Source organism: Pezoporus occidentalis, unplaced genomic scaffold (assembly GCF_034315485.1).
Source record: "Pezoporus occidentalis ecotype Australia unplaced genomic scaffold, CSIRO_AGI_Poc_V1 ctg8, whole genome shotgun sequence".
Taxonomy (NCBI): Eukaryota; Metazoa; Chordata; class Aves; order Psittaciformes; family Psittacidae; genus Pezoporus; species Pezoporus occidentalis.
Genome location: NW_026916158.1, coordinates 5,016,042 through 5,034,499, shown reverse-complemented (window position 1 = coordinate 5,034,499; position 18,458 = coordinate 5,016,042). Strand labels below are relative to the sequence as shown.

General features: G+C 43.1%; 1 protein-coding gene across 8 annotated transcripts in view; it reads left to right on the top strand.

The window, feature by feature from the left end:
* The window catches only part of VEPH1 (ventricular zone expressed PH domain containing 1), a 100,644-nt gene that overhangs the window by 70,740 nt on the left and 11,446 nt on the right, over window positions 1–18,458 (top strand). For 6 of the 8 annotated variants that reach the window (XM_062603044.1, XM_062603046.1, XM_062603048.1 and 3 more), the window contains 3 exons: window positions 3,391–3,530; window positions 7,515–7,649; window positions 13,017–13,134. In XM_062603044.1, coding sequence (XP_062459028.1) covers window positions 3,391–3,530; window positions 7,515–7,649; window positions 13,017–13,134 — 393 coding nt within the window. Of the gene's footprint in view, window positions 1–3,390; window positions 3,531–7,514; window positions 7,650–13,016; window positions 13,135–16,407; window positions 16,611–18,458 lie in introns of those variants that run through there. The other 2 variants (XR_009961664.1, XR_009961665.1) reach the window with 2 other exon arrangements.

Here is an 18,458-nt window from a genome sequence, read left to right as displayed (position 1 = left end):
CCTCCTTCAAGGCAACATTCTCCTGTAACATACTCATTTTTTTCAGGCCTTCACAGGAGGAAAGAGTGCCGTATTTCCTAACACCACAGAGGGTGCCTCTCTTTTTGGTGTGTTTGATGAAGACAGCTCCTCTTTCCATAGCTGTTTCACAGGAAAAGAAACATCTTCAAAGTAGCCTTCTGCTACTCTAGAGGCACATGGATGGTTTTCTTTTTGGCTCACCCATAGGCTAGGGGAGCTAGGACTGGTCTAGGTCCTTCCTCCTGTCTCTTTGGTGGGGAGTGATTCAGATGATGCTTGTAGTGCTGTTCAGCTCCTCATTTTGACTTGGTTCATGAACTCCCTCTCTGGGAAGAAAGCTTGGTCAGACTGTCTGGTCTGACCCTCTGACCTCCTAGTGCCTGTGGGTTTTCTTCTGCTTTCACTATTGCTCCTTCTGCCCCCTATTTGGCTTTTGCACCTGCCTGTGATTAAAGATTAATGAACACCCCATTGGTTTCCAGATAATCCAAGTTTCATCTGCTATAATGTTGCTGAGCTCCTCTGAGGAAGGAGTGCTGTTGTCATCCCTTGCTTTATGGTTGCTACAATCTGGTTTGGTTCTTGTGCTCATTTCCAAATATTATGCATTGCTTTGGCTTGTGTGTGTTTCCTCACAGCACATGTAGTGACTCTACTGTTTTTTGCAAACTCCTTTAATCTTCCTGTGCCTCTACATCTCAGATTCCTTCTGTGCCTCAGAGGAGTCTGAGTGAGCTCTGCAGCCCCAGCTTGGTACTGGTGCCCTCCTTTACTCAGCAATTTCAAACAGCTTTCTCAAAGGATATCAGAGTGATTTCCACTTGCCAGCTTCTGAAGTTTTTTCTCCCACCTTAACAACCGTCTGGCTACTCTACAGCATTTTCGACAGCTTCCAAACTCTCAGTTTTGAGTTTTCTGCATTTTCAGAGACAATCTGATCCATTGATACTTTCATTCCAGGGACCCAGACTTTCGTGCCTCTGGTGAACTCACTCCTCATACACTGTGGTTTATGTGAAATTCTGAATTTATTAAATTTCTCTCCTATGCTTTCATGTCCTGATAGATGAAAAATGTTAAAACCAACAAGTATTTCAAGATGGTCTGTTGCTGGACAGAAGGGCCTTCTGATATCTGTTTTCCTTGTTCCTGGCTCTCATTGTCAGTAGATCCAGAAGATCATGCTATTTAAACTCTCTCCTCCTAGTCATGTTCTCTAAAAAGTTACAACTCATTTTTCCAGTTAGGATATTTTCTTACAGCATTTTATTCCTACATCTTCACCACACAGGGGCTCACCAGGATACCATGAGACTCTGAGTAATGCTGCCTGCGCAGCTGGCCCATGTCAGCCTTCTCAACTGGTGATTCATTCTGTGGATGCTGCACGGTGAGATCTGGCTGTCCAATGCCTCAGGAGCCTGCACTGTGCTCTCTTCTCTTTGAAAACACTTCAGCTCGGTTCTGTAGATGCTGGCAAGCCAGGGCCTCAGGAGTAGTGAGCAACAGTGGCTTGGTGCGTAGATCTAGTGGGCTCATCAGCCATTTCATGGCAGCTCATCTGTCTGTCTATCATTCCTGCCTTTCGCTAGGAAACTGGGTTAGCTGGTGGGTCAGGTTGTTCCTCTCCCCTTCCAAGTTCAACTCTCCAGCTGAGTAAAGAGGGCACAGCTCTCTCCTGTGTTTGCATCATGGTCATGATCTAAGGATCTCTGTCTCTTGTTTTCCATACCTTTTACCTTGGATAGCTGTTTGTTCCTGTTTAAAGGGGCTATAAAATACCACCACTATTTTAAGTTAATAAAAAAGTCTGAATAGGTTATCTCTAGCATGCTGTTATCATTCTGAGTAGTCATCCAAAGACAGAAAATGAGGGTTCAAGGTCAATATCTGCAAAAGTGCAATTGTGCATCTCAAGGGCTTCATTTCCAGTTAAAACCAGCATGAGAAGTTCAGAGTCAGGTAACATTATGTGACGTTATAGCTCTGTACTGAGCAGCTGATCCCAAATGTCACCTTCAGATTGCATGTAACCACTGCAGGATTTTTATCAACAGGTGACGTGATCACAGATGGCATAAATGGTCAGTATTTAACAGAGTGGTGAGAACTGGAGATGCTCTGCCTGTCTGTAGTGCCCCAGAGCTGGGACTGCAAGCCAGGCTGCACTTTTGGTGAAAAACCTCTGTGTTGAGTGGGTGACACTGAGTTGCGGCTGTGAATGGACATTCAAAGGTGATTACCCACATTTCCTGGTGTGTAACTGTGCATGCACCTGCAGCCTCCTGTCCAGTTGGACCTCAGCTCCGTGCCTTCTCCATATGTTTTCTTCTGCAAAGTCTGTGGCTGGTGTGGCATTGTGGCCAGTGGGCTCTGGTAGTGGCTGCCCTTGCATTGGCTTGCTGATTTGAGTGTGTCACGTTGTGCCTTGCAGTATGGCAGCGGCAATGATTCGTTTGCCTCGTGGGTTTTGCCTCTCAGAATAGCTGCAAAAGCTGCCACTCCCTGGCCTAGTGTGTAAAAATTGGGTATGACCAGCAGATTTGTAGTACATATGCTTGGTAAGAAGTGGGAGTTGTAGGACCTGGACCCTTTAGAAGCCTGGCTGTAGGCAGAGCATCTCTGCATGGGCAGGTTCAGGTGGAGCTGAGCTCTGGAGCTACAGCTCCTGGGTGGATGGGGAGAGGGACTGAAGCTGGGAGTCCTCACAGTGCTGGGCAGGGGCTGGCAACTCAGCTCCCTGAGGCGACACACAGCTCAGTGAATACTCACTGATGCTCTTCTTTGAAATGGTAGTATTTTTGGTGATAAATGTATAAGATGGCCTACACAGAGAACGTGTGACATGCACAATAGTGTTGTAAATTGACTTATGCACCTTTTTGCTCTGCGGAATCCACTGCAAATGGGAAGTACTGTAGCTTTTATCAGCGGCTGAATGATCCCATTCCTGGCTAGGAGATGCACTCCTCCATCCCTACAGATGTCAGCTTTTAGCTGCACAAAGTCTCAGTAAGGATCCCACAGATATCAGACTCCCATGTGGTTGTTTTGTAATAGGGAATGGTTCTGACAGATGTCTATTTTGGTAAGATAAATATTGGTATCAAATGCAGGAGAAAGCAATAGGAATGTAAAGAGCCTGACTGTGCACTGTCTTGTACCTTTTGCATTTGGAAGTAAATGATGACTATGTAAGATTTAAAGCACAGGAGACCAAATTTCCCTAGTATTGTTCTGAAAGCTGCAGGAGTTGACCCAGACTGAGATACCCCCTTAGTGGAAATGCATGCCCTCTCACTGGTAATGGACAGTTAGGTTTTTGTCTTTTATGTAGTTAATTTTAATATTCTGTATATTTATTTCTAGATACTGTTAGAAGCTGTGTAGCAAAGCTGTTCTTCAGCTGTCCACTGAAGGGCCATTACTGCCTGTACAGTAAATCCAGTTTTACCCTCATCAGCCAGCAACCTTCACTGTGGATCCATATCATGTTCCTCTTCCAGCAGGTGTGTGCAATACAAATTCATGGCATCCCTACATTGTTCACGTTGCACTTGGAAAGAATGTTTTAACATTTTTTTTTCTTATTCAATACACTTCTAACCCACTGGGCTTTGTGACCCCTGTGATTTCTTCTAAAGCCATTATAGTAGTTTGAAATGATTTTGCATTTTATAAGTTTTTATATTTCTATTAAACACAACAAATTCAAACAGTCCGGTGAGATTACAAAGTCTGGGGATAAAAAAGTGGGACTAAACCTTATTGTCCTCATTCAGGCAAAACTTCCAGTAAGTCCCAGGTGCCTTGCAAATGAATAGGAATATTGCAGTACATTTGCAGGGGAACAGAGTCAACCCTGAGGCTGCAGGTGGATGTTTGAGGTGCAGCACCCACTGGGATCTTTTTACTGCAGACATTTTGACTGAGCAGGATTTACAAATCTGATTATTGCTATTCCCCTACCAACCCTACAGCCACTTCCCCATTTAATACTGTTCCCAAATCCAGCCCAGTATTTGGACCTATGTGGTCTTTCTTAATAGATTACAAATAGTATGACATTGTAAGAGAAATCACTACATTCACACTTCAAGATTAAGCAGGTGGGGTTTGTGTTAAAATGGTAAGCTTCAGCTTCTCAACCTATGTGGCTGTTTGCTGCAGTTCATAGAATCAACCAACCCTAAAGCAACCTTAGAAATACAAAGGATTTAGCTGAAATTTAAAACATTCACAGTGAGTTATGCTGTTAATTTAATTGCTTGAATCACTCTTCCTTGTGTTAGTCCCTAAATACGTACCAAAAAAAAGGATTTTAAAAGATGCAGGTCACTGGGAGTATTTGGGTGTTTCAGTACAAGAATTGGTTTCTCTGGATCTGGAGGTGCCTGTGTAAGCTGCTTGTGGGAATGGGGGCTTTGCTGTAGAGGAAGAATGGGGATGGTCAGGAGCCAAGCTGAGAGGTGGCTGGGGAAGGACAGGACAGTGACAGAGCAGAGCAAAGGAAGCAAAGAAAATAAAGGTGGTGAATTACCCTGCAAATGAAAACCCGAAGAAAGAGATTGAATTTTAACAGGACCTAGAGAGAATAAATGAATTATGTTGCAGGTGTATCCTTTTATCCCTGATGAGAGGAAATCAGGTATTGGAAAGTATGGACAAAAGTACAAAACCACACAAAAATGTGAAAGGAGGAGCAGATGCAGAGGAGACAGGCGGTAGCACTGGCTTTTCTCGCTTGCCACTCTGCAGCCTCCTCTGCCCCTGCCACTGCACTTTAGCGCAACAACCTCTGCTCTTTCTGTGGTTGATGGTTTGAATCAGTCACACTGACAACATAAGCACTGATTCCACCTTTAAACCCTCATGCCTTGCCTTTTCCTGATCATTTCTTCACTAAAAAATCTCTCCCTTTAAGCCCTTTCCAGGTAATTCTGAATTTATCCCTGCCAGTTCCATCTTTTATCAGGACTATTGAGCTTCACATAGTTCCCAGCTCACAGGGGAAATACTACTTTACTTCCCCATTCCTCTGCACTGGGGTGCCCACTGCCCTCCTTCCCCATCCCCATGTGTCTCTGTTAGGTCTTGCTTCCTTCAGACACTGCCCCTGCACACTGGTCCTTCCATTGCCTGCTGCTTTCCCTGCTCTGGGCTAGGTAATTGCATTTGTCCCACTGCAATGCCTCTTTCACTGCAGTCTTGTTAGTTTGTTCCAGCTCTACCAGTGCTACTCCTGGCCCTGGGCTCCCACACCAAGGAGCCCACAGCAGAATTACTCCATGCTGCCAGAGCCAGGCTCAAAGGATCACAGTTTAGTTTGCCTTTGCAAGCATGCTGTAAACACCGCACTTAATACTCGGGGGGGGGGGGAGGAAGGGAGAGAAGAGGGAAGGGAGAGAAGAGGGAAGGGAGAGAAGAGGGAAGGGAACTAAACAAAGGGTTTCTCTTGTGTTGCACTTGAGTATTGGAGTCTGCTGTGCATCAGGATGGTGTTTGATGTCAGATAATTTATGATTTTCTTTTGTTTGAAATCCTGAAGCTTTTAAGTACTGGGTATATAACTATTACTAAATTAAATACAGGGCCCTAAATTCAGCCCTGGGATGATGTTATTTAAGCCTGCGAAATTGTACAAGAGATAAATTTGACATAAAATGTATTTATAGTGTGTTATTCATAACTTAAATGAAAGGCTGGTGATAAAAACGTCGTTTTCAGCAGGTCTGTCATAGATTTACAGACAGATGGCTAATACACAGTTTCTGACTGTTTCAATGCTAGTTACCATTTTTTTTTCTTTTTTTGCCAATCGCTCCATATTCTGTTTATCTTTGTGTTCTGCAAAAGTAAAAGCAAGAGAGACTTTTTCTCTCAGGTCTCCAGAACAGATCCTTAACTTCATGACCCTGTGTTCTATTTAATTTCTAAAATATTAGTGAATAGTTTTATCATGCTTCAAAATCCTTGAATGGAAGTTGTGAAATGGCAAATTATTACTGTAGGACAATAGGAAGAGAAGTATATGTCAGTGAAGATCTGAGAAATTGTCTTACAGTTAAGTGATGATTAACAAATGGGACAAAAATGGAGTAAGTGTTAATATTAGAGTGGTTTCAATAGGATGCTTTGGTTCACAGATTCATTCATTAAAATAATCCTCTAATGCTATATGATTAATGCATTACAATTACTGATTAAAGCAGGACAGGGTCACATCACTATGGTAGCACCAGCAAGCAAGGGGCTGTCGAACGTGTCCCTTTCTAACACCTTCTCTAGAGTTACTCATAAATTTGCCAAACACAAACTAGTTGGGCTGCCATTTTCCTGTGCCAGGTGGCTGCCTGGAGCTGGCTGCTTCTCCCTTTTAATTCGAACAAAATGATCTGGCTGTTTCTGAGAGTTTAGCTGGAAAAAATGCATTGCCTCAGCCACGATAAAATTCCCAGTTGAGTCTTACTGAAACGCGTCTGTGTCAGTTGGATGCCAAACAGTGGGATTAGGATTGTTCAGTTTCTGCTTAGAAAGAGAGGGAGTAATGTCCATCCAGGAAACCTACATTAAAAGTAGGTTCATGGTTCATATTGCAAAATCAAATACTGGAAATATGGAAAATCAGATTGTCTTGTGCACTCTTAATTTGGCTCCTGCATGCAAATAGATATAGTAGGCGTAGAAATGCTAAGCTGTCTCAGCCACAGTAGTGTTCTTGTAACATTGACGTTGTGTGCAGTATATACAACAAAGAACCTAATGCTGTTGAAATACTAGAACAATTCGAAGCAGTATAAGGTTGTATCCTTGCTGTCGTTTCAAACAGGGAGCTTTGGCAGTGAAAGCACTCAACCCAACACAGGTTTCATCTTGTTTTGTGAATGTTCACAGGCTGAAAATTCCTGTACTCTGCCAGCAAAATCTGTGTTGAATGTGTTCTGTGGAGGGTTTTTTCTCTTGCATTTCATCCTGCTGTGTGTTCAGTGCAGTCACAATTGTTGCACTGTTACTCTTCCCCACACAAGGACCAAGAGCTGCAGTCAGGTCCAAATAAACATACACAAACCTGCAGTGCTTCTAAGCATCACTTTGCATTCACTGGTAAATGATGTGTCTTTTCCAGAAAGTTGCATGTCACTGAGATCTGCACCTGGTTCACAGAGGCTGCTGCTGCTAGTGTTTTGATAGACTAGCATTTCAATACAAAAATGACATGCAAGTGGCTGCGCATAGTGGTAGTTGATAGATAATATTTGGTGAGCCACAGACTGTAAAGACGTGTAATGTACAATAAACAAGAAAAGCCCCAGAGGAAATGAAATACTGGAGGATATATCTACTTGTGTGCATATCGATCCATCATAACTCCTCACAGAGAAATGAACTAACCCCTGGTTATCTGCATGCCTGCCTCACTGTAAGAATGAGAAGCTCTTTGTTAATGACAAATTTAAAAGTGCCTGAAATCCTGTTTTCAACATTTACTTTAGAGCTTGTTTGCAGAACCTTTGTCCATACAGAGTAATCCTGTGCAAGTCCTTAAAGCCCTGTGGGAGAAGACACAGCTTAAGGGGACACATAGTTTTGAAACTGCCATCATTCAGTCTACATTTCCACACCAAAAGGTAAGTGGTCTTGTTTTCTTTTTTCCTTAGGAAAAAATGTAGAACTTTGCCCTGACCTTTAGAACAGCTGAACAAAGACCCTTACAATAGCTACAGCAAGCCCTTGTTGTGCTCAAATCGTGACAAACAAAACTTCTTTCCCTGCCCCTTCCCTTTCTTTGCCTTAGTTCTGGCATCTTCTGAGCATTTCCACTTACTGACATGCCAAGTCCTCTTCTGGATGCCTGTAAGGTGTATGCCTCTGACCTCCCTTTTATAAGAAGCACTCGCCTGTGGGGAAGTTGAAAAATGTTCACCAGCCATTGTATTTACAACCTCTGCAAAGGGTCCATGGTGTTCCTTTGTACCATGCTTTGAAGGGTCTTCAGGCTAGTTCTCCACCCCCTCCTCCCTGCTTCCTGTGGATTGTTCCCAACATGATTAAAAATGGTGATGCTACACGCGGATGTTTCCCTGTTTGCAGTTTCAGACTGTAGATTCAGATTAGCTGCCACTATGTACTGTTTGGCAGCCACTTGGAAATTCACCTAGTTAAACACAGACTTGGATTTTATGGAAATGATCATTTGCACAGGCACCATTAGTTACCCCCATCAGTTTAAAAGATTAATCTTTCAAAGCTGTTTACTGTCTCTGGGATTTCAGCAAATGCTATTTCAAAGCTATTAATCAGGCTTCTTGGAAAACGATGCTGTAGGATTTTAGGACAAATATCTATTTATTCCTGAACATCTCCATCCAGCCTAATTGGATGAAATGAATTGTCAAATGTGATTTTAAAATGCTCTCTCTCAGAACAGTGTACGCATGAAGATGTCTGACTGAATAAGATTAATTTACCAAGGCTATGGCTGATTTAAATAAAGGAGTTTTGTTAGGAACACCTGCTGAACCCCCAAGATAATGTTGCATTGAAGTGGGAACTCCTGCTGTGACTTGTATGAGGAGTAGGGCATCCTTGCATCTGAGACCCAGCTTATGGGCCAGTTTTGCTTAGACACAGTGGAGCTTGCACTAAGTATTTTAGCTGCTACTGAAATCCTAGCTAGCTCATCCAAAGGCATTAGAAGTGCTTTTCTGTTCAATACTGGTTTAACTTCAGTGTGTGCCAAGGTCTACTAGTCAAAAGTCAGAGCTGGTAGAGTATGAAGGAGTTTGGGGTGAATAAAAAGCTTAGGAAAGAACATGCCTTCATGGGTAGGATTAGATGTAGTGCATCACACACACAAAGTCTACAAAACATATCAAACACCCCAGAAAAGGGATTAGTCTCCAGAACATCGGTTGCATAATCCTACTATTGCTCTGATACTAGCATTTGCGCTACTCTGGGAACTTTCATCACTCCGTGACAGTAACAGTATCTCTGAGTTCCCAAAATATTGGAGCTGGAAAATGACATACTGATGTTCAGTGATTTAATGAATTAAGCAGTGAATTGAATTTTGGAAACTTGGGAGCTGCAGATTATCTAAGAGCCTTTGAAGGCTGAAGAAGGTCAGGCAGATCTAAAACACTTTTAAAGACTTCAGCATTCAGTCTTGGTCTCCACAGTATGCTGCTGGATGTACTTTCTCAGTTTTGGTTTTGCTTATTAATACAGAACCTGAGTTTGTTTCTAGTGCACTTTCCATTTGGTTTACCGAGAAAAGTGCCATTGAGTTTTCTGGGAGTGAGACCTAGGCTTGCTGTTTCCTTTGGCTTTTACATTTCCCAGAAAATCTAGTGGGAATATTTCTTCCATGACCTAGTCCTTACTTTGCTTGACAGACTAAGTTTCTGTTGTAATGTGACTTTTTCATTTCATCGGTTGTTCCCATTGCTAATAGAACTTCTAATGTTGTGAATTACTTGACAAAATTATTATAGTTGTTCATGTTATTCCTCTGCCAGTAGAGCAGGAAGCAAAATTATGCAGGTGGTTGTTACAATAAAGGGTAACACTTTTAATCTGAAACGTTTTGAAATCTGTTGATGTGAATACAGCCTCAATGTCATCTGTTACACTTTATATTAAGTTTCATGTGTTCTGTTATAGCAGTGTCAGAATGCTTTATCAGAATTGAGGAATTTCTGTGCTGTGAGCACACAGGGAAGGTCCAACCCCCAGTAGCCAGCAGGAACCACAGCGAAGCCAGTGCTGCAATACTGCTCTGCAATCCCTGTTTGCCCTGTGGCCAATCCAGAATAAATTAATGTAGGGTTTGGTTTGTTGGTTTTGGGTTTTTTTCCAACATGAATTCTAAAGCATTTTGCAAACCTGGGGAAAAAAAATACACCAGTGGTTTATTCCAGGGTAAATTTGGATAAATATTTTCAGATTTACATCACTGTAAGCAATTTTCAGTTTCAGCCCAGGATGGGTGTGCAAGGGATTGCAGCAAATACCTGGTTTACAGATATTGCAGCAAATACCTTCCTGGTGTTGTGTTTCACCAGGCAGCCTCTTCATGCCACAAAAAATATTTATACAACATGGCTTAAGATGTGCCAGAAGTAAAGCATTTCCAGATGTACATCCTTACAGATTTCCGTTCAGTTGCTTCATAGTTCTTTATCAAAGTATATGAAGGACACATTACAAAAACTAAGCCATTTTTGAGCTTGTTTCTGAATTCTTTGTGTTGACTCATGCTGTGTCAGAAGAGTGAGATGCTGGCTACTTTATGAGCCCCATGTGATGCCTCTAAGAGAGTCTTTTGTTGAGCAGCCTTGCAAGAGAATAATTAACATTTTTAAGCCATTGTTCTGTTCTTTCCTTTCCTTAGTTTGCTATCTCTGTTTATATAGCAGAAAGAAGTGCTATGTTTTCACAGTGGAGTCACTGAAGTTTTCAAGACAAAGGAACATGGTGATGAGATAAATCTTTTCTCTCCAATTGGGGTTTTTTCCCCTGTGCTTCCCCTCCTTGAAATAAGTGGCTTGTTGAAGATTATTTCAAGTGTACTTGAGCACAGAGTGGAAAAGAAAGATTGCTGCATTGACATTTCAGTGCTATTTCGCTTTCAGTCTAGAGCTGGCTCATTGCAGCCACTAAAAGTTTTTTTCACAGGATGGAGAAGCTCCTAGACTTTCTGTTCAACGTCATCTATGTGCCCTTATAATGTCGTGTGCTGACCCACTGAGAGCAGTACCACTGTTATTTTGCACATCTTTAATCCTCCCACATACAGGAGGAAGATCAGGGCACATTGGGGCAGGGTGCACTGCTGGCCATGCTCCGCTCTGCCATCCCCTTCTTGAAGGGAAATCTGCCCCTCCACTGGGAGCCTGAAGCAGGGAGGAGACCATGGTGGGTGGGCTGGTGTGGTCTGTCCCTCCACCCCAGGGAGGACCTATTGGGGATCCCACACCATGTACAAAGTATCTGAAGGGAGGCAGGGACCTGGACTGTTAGATCCATTGCTGACTGAGCAGCTGGAGAAACATGCAGAGAAGCTGCACAGTGCTCCTGCTGCACAACACAACAGCCAGCTCAATTTCTTGAATGTATAGAATTCCTCTTTGGAGGAAAATAAGAACTTCAGCAATTGGAACACCCAACAATGTATAAAGAGCAGTTATAGAGCAAAACAACCAAGTTTTGTCTGTGATTGCCAGTACAAGCCAGTTTGAGTGTGCTGGGTCAGGGCAGCCCAACAGCTGACTGCACAGAGGTATGGATGCAGCCCTGACCCCAGCGAACATGCACAGGAGGCATAGGGAACTGCACAGCTGAGTGCTACAGTGGAGCCCACCAAAGCAGCCAGGGAGTGCAGGGGACCTCTCTGCTGCAGCCCAGACTCTCATCTCCCACATGGGCTCAGATTGAAAGCCTGGCTGTGAGGCTGCTACCCTGCAGCACCTTCTTGCAAACAAAGCTAATGTGTGTCCAAGACCTTTGTTGTGTGATCACTGTCTTCCTGTGTGTTATGAAGCCCATTTCTCTGCATGTTGCTTCTGGAAGGGAAGAAAACCTTTATTGTTTGGAGTTTCTCAGATGACGTGAGCCATGCTTCACATTCTGCCTTGCCATCCTTCCTACAGACAGCCTAAAACCCACTGGGAGATGGCCTCTGGCATACAGGGGGGGCACCTGAGAGCTCCCATTAAGCTAAAACTCAATGTTTGGCTTAGCTGAACTTGTTACCCAAGGCAATGTCCAGAGGTCTGAATTGGTCTTGGGTGTTTTGGTCCTTGTGAAAACAGCTGTTTCCTGGCTTTTTCTTGGGTTGAAAGAGGCTCTGAAGGAGAGACATCTTGCTGCTGGGGCTCCCTGAGCCAGCCGGCCTCCTGCTCCCTCTCCTTTACTAGAGCTTGCCTGAAAAGGCCCAAATCAGACAACTACATGCTTTGCACAGCCTTGCTCAGTCCTGTGAACTAACGTCCCTGGCAAGGAATTATATTTTCCCCACTGGCTGTGTAAATCCATGTTTTCTTTGGGCTGCAGCATGCACTGTTGCAGATCTATGAAGACCCTTCACAAATAAATAGGAGTGTTTTCTGACTGGTTCTGGCTGTTTTCTTCACGTTTGCAATAACTTGGTTGCTGTTATTTAACACCAACCTTTGTTTAAGTGTGAAATCACAAACTGTTTTGAAATTAAATAATGGGATTTAGAATACACTGAATTATACAGTGTTATTAATTGCGTCAAAAGGAGTATCCTCTGGCTTTTCCCATACTTGAAGCTGCAAGTATACTTTCTGTAGGATTCGTTTATCAGACATTCCATTTTCTTGACAGATGCATAATCCTTTCCTGGCTTCTCACTGGCAGAATAATGTCACATTTTCCTGGATGTGTTCTGTATGAGTTAAATCAGTCCTGTTGTTGCTGTGCTTTTGGAAATGCTCATATGAACATTTACATTAAACATTGGTACCAGTGCTTCTCGCAGTGGGCTGTGTTCACAGCCCCTCTTCTTTCTTTAAAAAAAAAAGTGGTCCCCAGCCACTAACTCTGTGGGGTCCAGTTGGACAGGAGGAAGACTGCAGGGTGTTGGCAGAGACCACCGCTTTTTGGATCATTGAAAAAATCCTGAGAGGGAGGGAGGTAATAAAGATGGTTCAGCTGGTGGGAAATGTGTTGGGCAGCACTGCTGAGAGCACTGCTGGCAGCACTGCTAAAAAGACACAAAAAATCCCAGACTAGCCCTCTGCCTCCTGCAGACTAATAAGTAATTTATATAGTAGCTACTACTGATGATAGAGATATGTCCTGCTTAGCACATTTGCCCCAGCAGGTTGGTTGTCTGCAAGAGACATATGGGAAAGGATGCTAGCTGGCATTAGCTGTGCATCCCTCTGTGATTTTGGGTTACGAGCTGTTAAGAGCGCAGTGCTTCACCTTATGAGTGGGTTTGGTTTTTCTCATTACTGGTCTAGGACCTGGACCATGTGCAGATGCACCTGGAAGAAGTGAGGTTCTTTGATTTATTCGGCTACAGCGAGGAAGCAGGAAGCTGGCAGTGTTTCATGTGCAATAACCCTGAAAAGGCAACAGGTAAGTCATCTGCCTTCATCCCTGGTGGGGTGTGTGTGGTGGTGGAGTTGTGGTGGGTGGAGGATGGAGTGAAGCTCACAGTTAGTTAATGCTGTGTCTCTGGTGTTGGTGGCAGAGGCTGGGGAAAAAGGAAAGTAAACTGTCCAGCATAGCACAGACAGCGTTTGTTTCAGCTGGAATTCTCCATTAAACTCTGGTCTCAGTTTCTCTGATGAGCAAGGCAAGCACAAACTTCATTAGGTGTGTGCTTAGAGGAAAAAAATCCAAAACTAATCCAAAACTAATGAAAGGGCCACGATGATGATCAGGGGACTGGAGCACCTCCCGTATGAAGATAGACTGAGGAAGTTGGGGCTGTTCAGTCTGGAGAAGAGAAGGCTGCGTGAAGACCTCATAGCAGCCTTCCAGTATCTGAAGGGGGCCTATAGGGATGCAGGGGAGGGACTCTTCATTAGAGACTGTAGTGATAGGACAAGGGGTAACGGGTTAAAACTTAAACAGGGGAAGTTTAGATTGGATATAAGGAGGAAATTCTTTCTTGTTAGGGTGGTGAGGCACTGGAATGGGTTGTCCAGGGAGGTTGTGAATGCTCCATCCCTGGCGGTGTTCAAGACCGGGTTGGACAAGGCCTTGGGTGATATGATTTAGTGTGAGGTGTCCCTGGCCACAGCAGGGCGGTTGGAACTAGATGATCTTAAGGTCCTTTCCAACCCTCACCATTCTATGATTCTATAAAATCCAAAATTAATGTAGACTCATAAATCTGTGTAACTACTAACTTGTGGGGCATGGGAAGGACCTGCACCCATCATCTTGCAGTGTCCAGATAAGGCAGCTGTGTCTGCTGGACCAGGTCCTCTGCAGATTAAACAGCTACCACATGTCAGGGGACATTGGCATAGATATGACACCTGATTCATGTCATCTTTGGTCTCCGTATTATTTGCTTCAGTATAACTGAATCCATAGTACACATCCTCTTAGGAGCAAGGGAGCGCTTAACAACAGCCATACTACTTCAACTATATGAAAAAACAGGCTGAGTGGAATATACACTTTTTCACAGATAAAAGATCCTAGTAACATTTTTTTGTCCTTTTTTGTTTTCTGATACCCGTATGTTTTGGATCAGTGCACTGAAATTCAGAAGAATGGCTTTTTTCTTAGATGTTTTTTGCCACTGTAAAAATCTGCACAATTCTGGCCAAGAATTTTGAATATTTTGGCTAAGCCTTTGAATAATGGGCTGTTTAAGCTATTTATTTTAACACCTAGCATCTCTTTATATTTCATCAACCCTGAATTTAGTAAGTCTTTAGTAAGTCTTGCAAGCCTCTGCAAGGCACAGCCTCTGCCACAGGCCTGCAGGCACAAGCTGCCTGTGTTCATTTCATGGGACCATCTCCTTCTTCCACAGCTCTCATGGGACTCAATGACCATAAAAGAAATCATGAGCTGAAATTTCATCTCAGTGCCATGCTCTTACTGTGGTTTGTCCATCACATCAGTAACAGACATATGTCAAGCTACATGGATAATGAGGATAAAGCTACATGATAATGATTGAAGTGTGGCTATAGGGATGCTGCGGAGGAGCTATTCCTTAGGGACTGATAGGACAAGGGGTAATGGGTTCAGATTTAAACAGGGGAAGTTTAGATTGGATATAAGGAGGAAGTTCTTTGCTGTAAGTGTCTTGAGGGACTGGAATGGGTTGCCCAGGGAAGTTGTGAATGCTCCATCCCTGGCAGTGTTCAAGGCCAGGTTGGACAGAGCCTTGGGTGCCATGGTTTAGTGTGAGGTGTCCCTGCCCATGGCAGGGCGGTTGGAACTAGATGATCTTAAGGTCCTTTCCAACCCTAACTATTCTATGATTTTATGACTCTATGAGTATCTTGCTTAAAATTTCAAAGCTTGGTAAAATAGCTTTGTCCTGAGTTTTCAAAGATATTTAACTAGTCCAAAAAGGGTAGTGTTTGTAGCAAGCTATTGATTATGCTGATAGGGCAACTGTAGTAGAGCCAACAGAGCAGATGAAGGTGAAAAAGGCAGTCCTTGGGGTGACATCGTGCACCATTCCTTGTTGGCACCTTGGGTTTTGCTAATGACACTAGTCTGGAGATACCAAAGGACAGCTGACACCTTGCTTCCCTGCTGCTCTCCTGCCAAAGTACTGCATCCTCCAAGGAGAGGTCTAAGAAGGGCTGCAAGCAGGACACAGTGCAGGGAGGTCTGTGTGGCACAGCACCATGGCTCTGCTGCCAGAAGCACAAAGTTGGGTCTGGGATCCAGACCTCGCCAGTACTACCAGTATACAAATGGTGCCTTCAGACGGGTCTGAACTCAAGGCAAACGGCAATAAAAGACTGTGACAGCAGGCAGAAATTCCTGCTGAGCTCTTCAATACTCTTTGGTAAGTACAAGAAGATCTTACAAAAGCATGACCGTCTCTGTACCACTGACAAGGGGCTCTTGAGTCTGTGTGCAGAGTGCTTGAGCTGATGTCTTGAGTAGTGCACACTGTATATTCTGCCTGATGGTGGTTCTCAGTGGTCCTCAGGAAGTGGGAGCATAATGCCTGCTGTGGAAAGCCTGCAGCAGGGGTTTGGCATGCCGCATCTCTCACCTACTCGTTCTTTCAGGCTGGTGAAAAATTACATCGCACTGTTGTAGGTTGTAGATTTGGTCTCACAGTATTCCACAGAGATAAGAGAGAAGGTCACATCTCTTCTAAGGGTTCACCATTTCCCTTAGCTGCTGTGAAAAGGCTGCAGCAAAATGGATGTGCTGTTCCCTCTTCCGTGGGTTTGTAAATACAGTTCTCCATTTATTCATTGGTGTGAACAGAAGAGTTTAATATATTCAAGGTTTTGCCCTCTAACCTGAGCAGTTCCCAAATGGCAGTGCAGCAGTGCTGTCTTTCACAAGAAGTGCCAAAATCCACTCTGCGTGGAGATGTAGGAATGTGGGAGCACGTGGCCAGCTGGGCAAGGGGCAGCTGCCCTTATCAAGCCTGACAACAGGTCCAGGTACAAATTAGACTTTCATTCCTATAAGCTGGTACTTATATAGGCCCTTGTAAATTATAGTGCCTTTTTTAGATGTGGGAAAATGAATAATTTTCTTTAGGTTTACCTTTTTTCTACCTTGAATTTGTATGATATCAACTAAACCCTAATGGAAAAAAATGCAAATACAGCACTAAGGTTGTAAGCGAAATGATGAATTCTCAGTAGATACAATAACTTGAGACTTCGCTTTCTTTTTCTTGAGTACCACAAGTACTCAGGAGCATGGAGGATGCCTGAACATTTGGGAGGAGGTTTTCCCTCCTCAAGCACTGAAGGCACAGAGGGTGTTGCCTGGAGTTTGCAGGCCTATCACTGCCCACACTGCCTCTCCCCCATTCAGAAAGGTGCTCAGCCTGTCCTCCCTGCCCAACCTCCAGCTGTCTCTGCTACCATAGCCCATGAGAGGTAGGAGAAGACATTAATAGCCATCACTATCTCAAAATCATCATTTAGTCTTTGTTTTAGAGCCAGGGCTGAGAGTTCAGGCATGCCTCTGAGGATGGTCAGGAACAGGAGGAACTAAGTACAGAATATTTTTGGACTGTAACTGTCCTTTTTGTGAGCAAGTCTCAGTTTAAAGAAAATTCTGTAAGAATGGCACCTTGTGAATACCTTGATTTGCTTCTCAGCTCTCAAAGCCTTTAAAAGACCAAGAAAACAGAGCATTGAATGGCTCAAATGAAAGCTCAGGTGCAGGAAAGAAATGTGGAAGATAGTGCTTAATGGAATAAAAATCTGCAGGTGAATGACAAATTTGCCTTAGCATTGGTGATGTAGAGCTGCTGTAGCTGGGAAAAGCTGTACCAGAGCTGGAGACACTCCAGTCTTTTTGTGTATATGAAATCTGACACAAGAAAGAGGATTTGGAGGGCTCCTTGAATTGATAAGAAACATAAAGGCTGTAAAACATCTTTTATTTTCATTCCACAGTGGGACAGACCCTTTGAAATCTCAAGTACTTTTGAAAGACAAGAAAGTCATTTCTTCCTCTCAACAATGCTGTTTAGCAACCAAATTCTTCTTAAAGAAGGAATTCAGAGGCAAATTCTTTTTCTGTTATTGTCTTTTGGTTTTGTTAATGTTGGGGTTTGTTGCATTTTTTGGGTGCATGTTGCAAGATGCCATTTATCCTCCAGACTTAGGAAAGCATTACGCCTTAAAGCCTCAATCTTGCCTTAGGATGCCAGATCAATGATAGTTTTGTTTGGATGTAGCTGGGAGGATTTTTGGAGCTAAGCTACACTTGGAGGCTGAGTTTGTGGGGAAAGAAGCAGTTATGCTTAAGCAACGTGGCGGATGTACCCAAAGTAGCAATTAACACAGAGAAAGTTTGAACATTTCTCATGCATTCTTCTGATTGCAAAGCACTTCTTATACAACCACAGAAGTGCTGTTAAGTCATCCCAAATTGGGTTTTCCTGCTATACAGGAAGAGCATTCCCACAAATGCTACTCATGTGCTCAAATACACGTATGTGCCCTGGCTGTGCAGCTGTCCTCAGAGCTGGGAAAACCAGGTTACACTATTATTTTATTTTTTTTTTTTTAATGACGACCATTCAAGGCATTTGAAATTTTGGTAAATGTAGTGTGAGCCTCCTGTTAGGAAAAGCTGGCTTTTAAGAACCTCATTTCAACATAACCTCCTATATTGACAGTTGAATTCACAAGCTCTTGCACAAAAAAAAATCAGTAAAGCCTCTTGATAACTGGAGAGGGAATTGCAGTACATTCCTATTCTGGAAGCTTACAAAGAAATTGCAGTAATCCCTGTGGGCTGCAGAAGAGACATTGTGCCCATGGGCAATGATTCGGGTAAAACTGAGGAGTTTTTATGAATTCCTCTTTAAAAAAGCAATTCACTCAGAATAGCCTACACCATATTAACTTCTGAATACATTTATCTTTTGCTAGCAGTGGTGATTATCTAGTGAACTGAAATATCCCAGCTATAATGCTTGTTTGAAAATGATAAAAAGTGGCATTCAGTAATGTGTTCTTTCCAGGTTTTCAACAAAACCAAATGTGATGATTAATGAGAGAATGAATCCATATTCCCTTAGGTTAATTGAATTTGTCTGCTTGCCACCCACACATTACATTCTTTCAAGTTAATAGGAGTTTATTATCACTGAGATCATTCATGATTGGACTGAATTTTTGTGGAAGATTTTATGTTTCATCAAATGCAAGATTTAATGCTTTGTTTTTATCTGTCTTGAGTTCATCTTGGAATAGTTTGGAGGGGTTTTT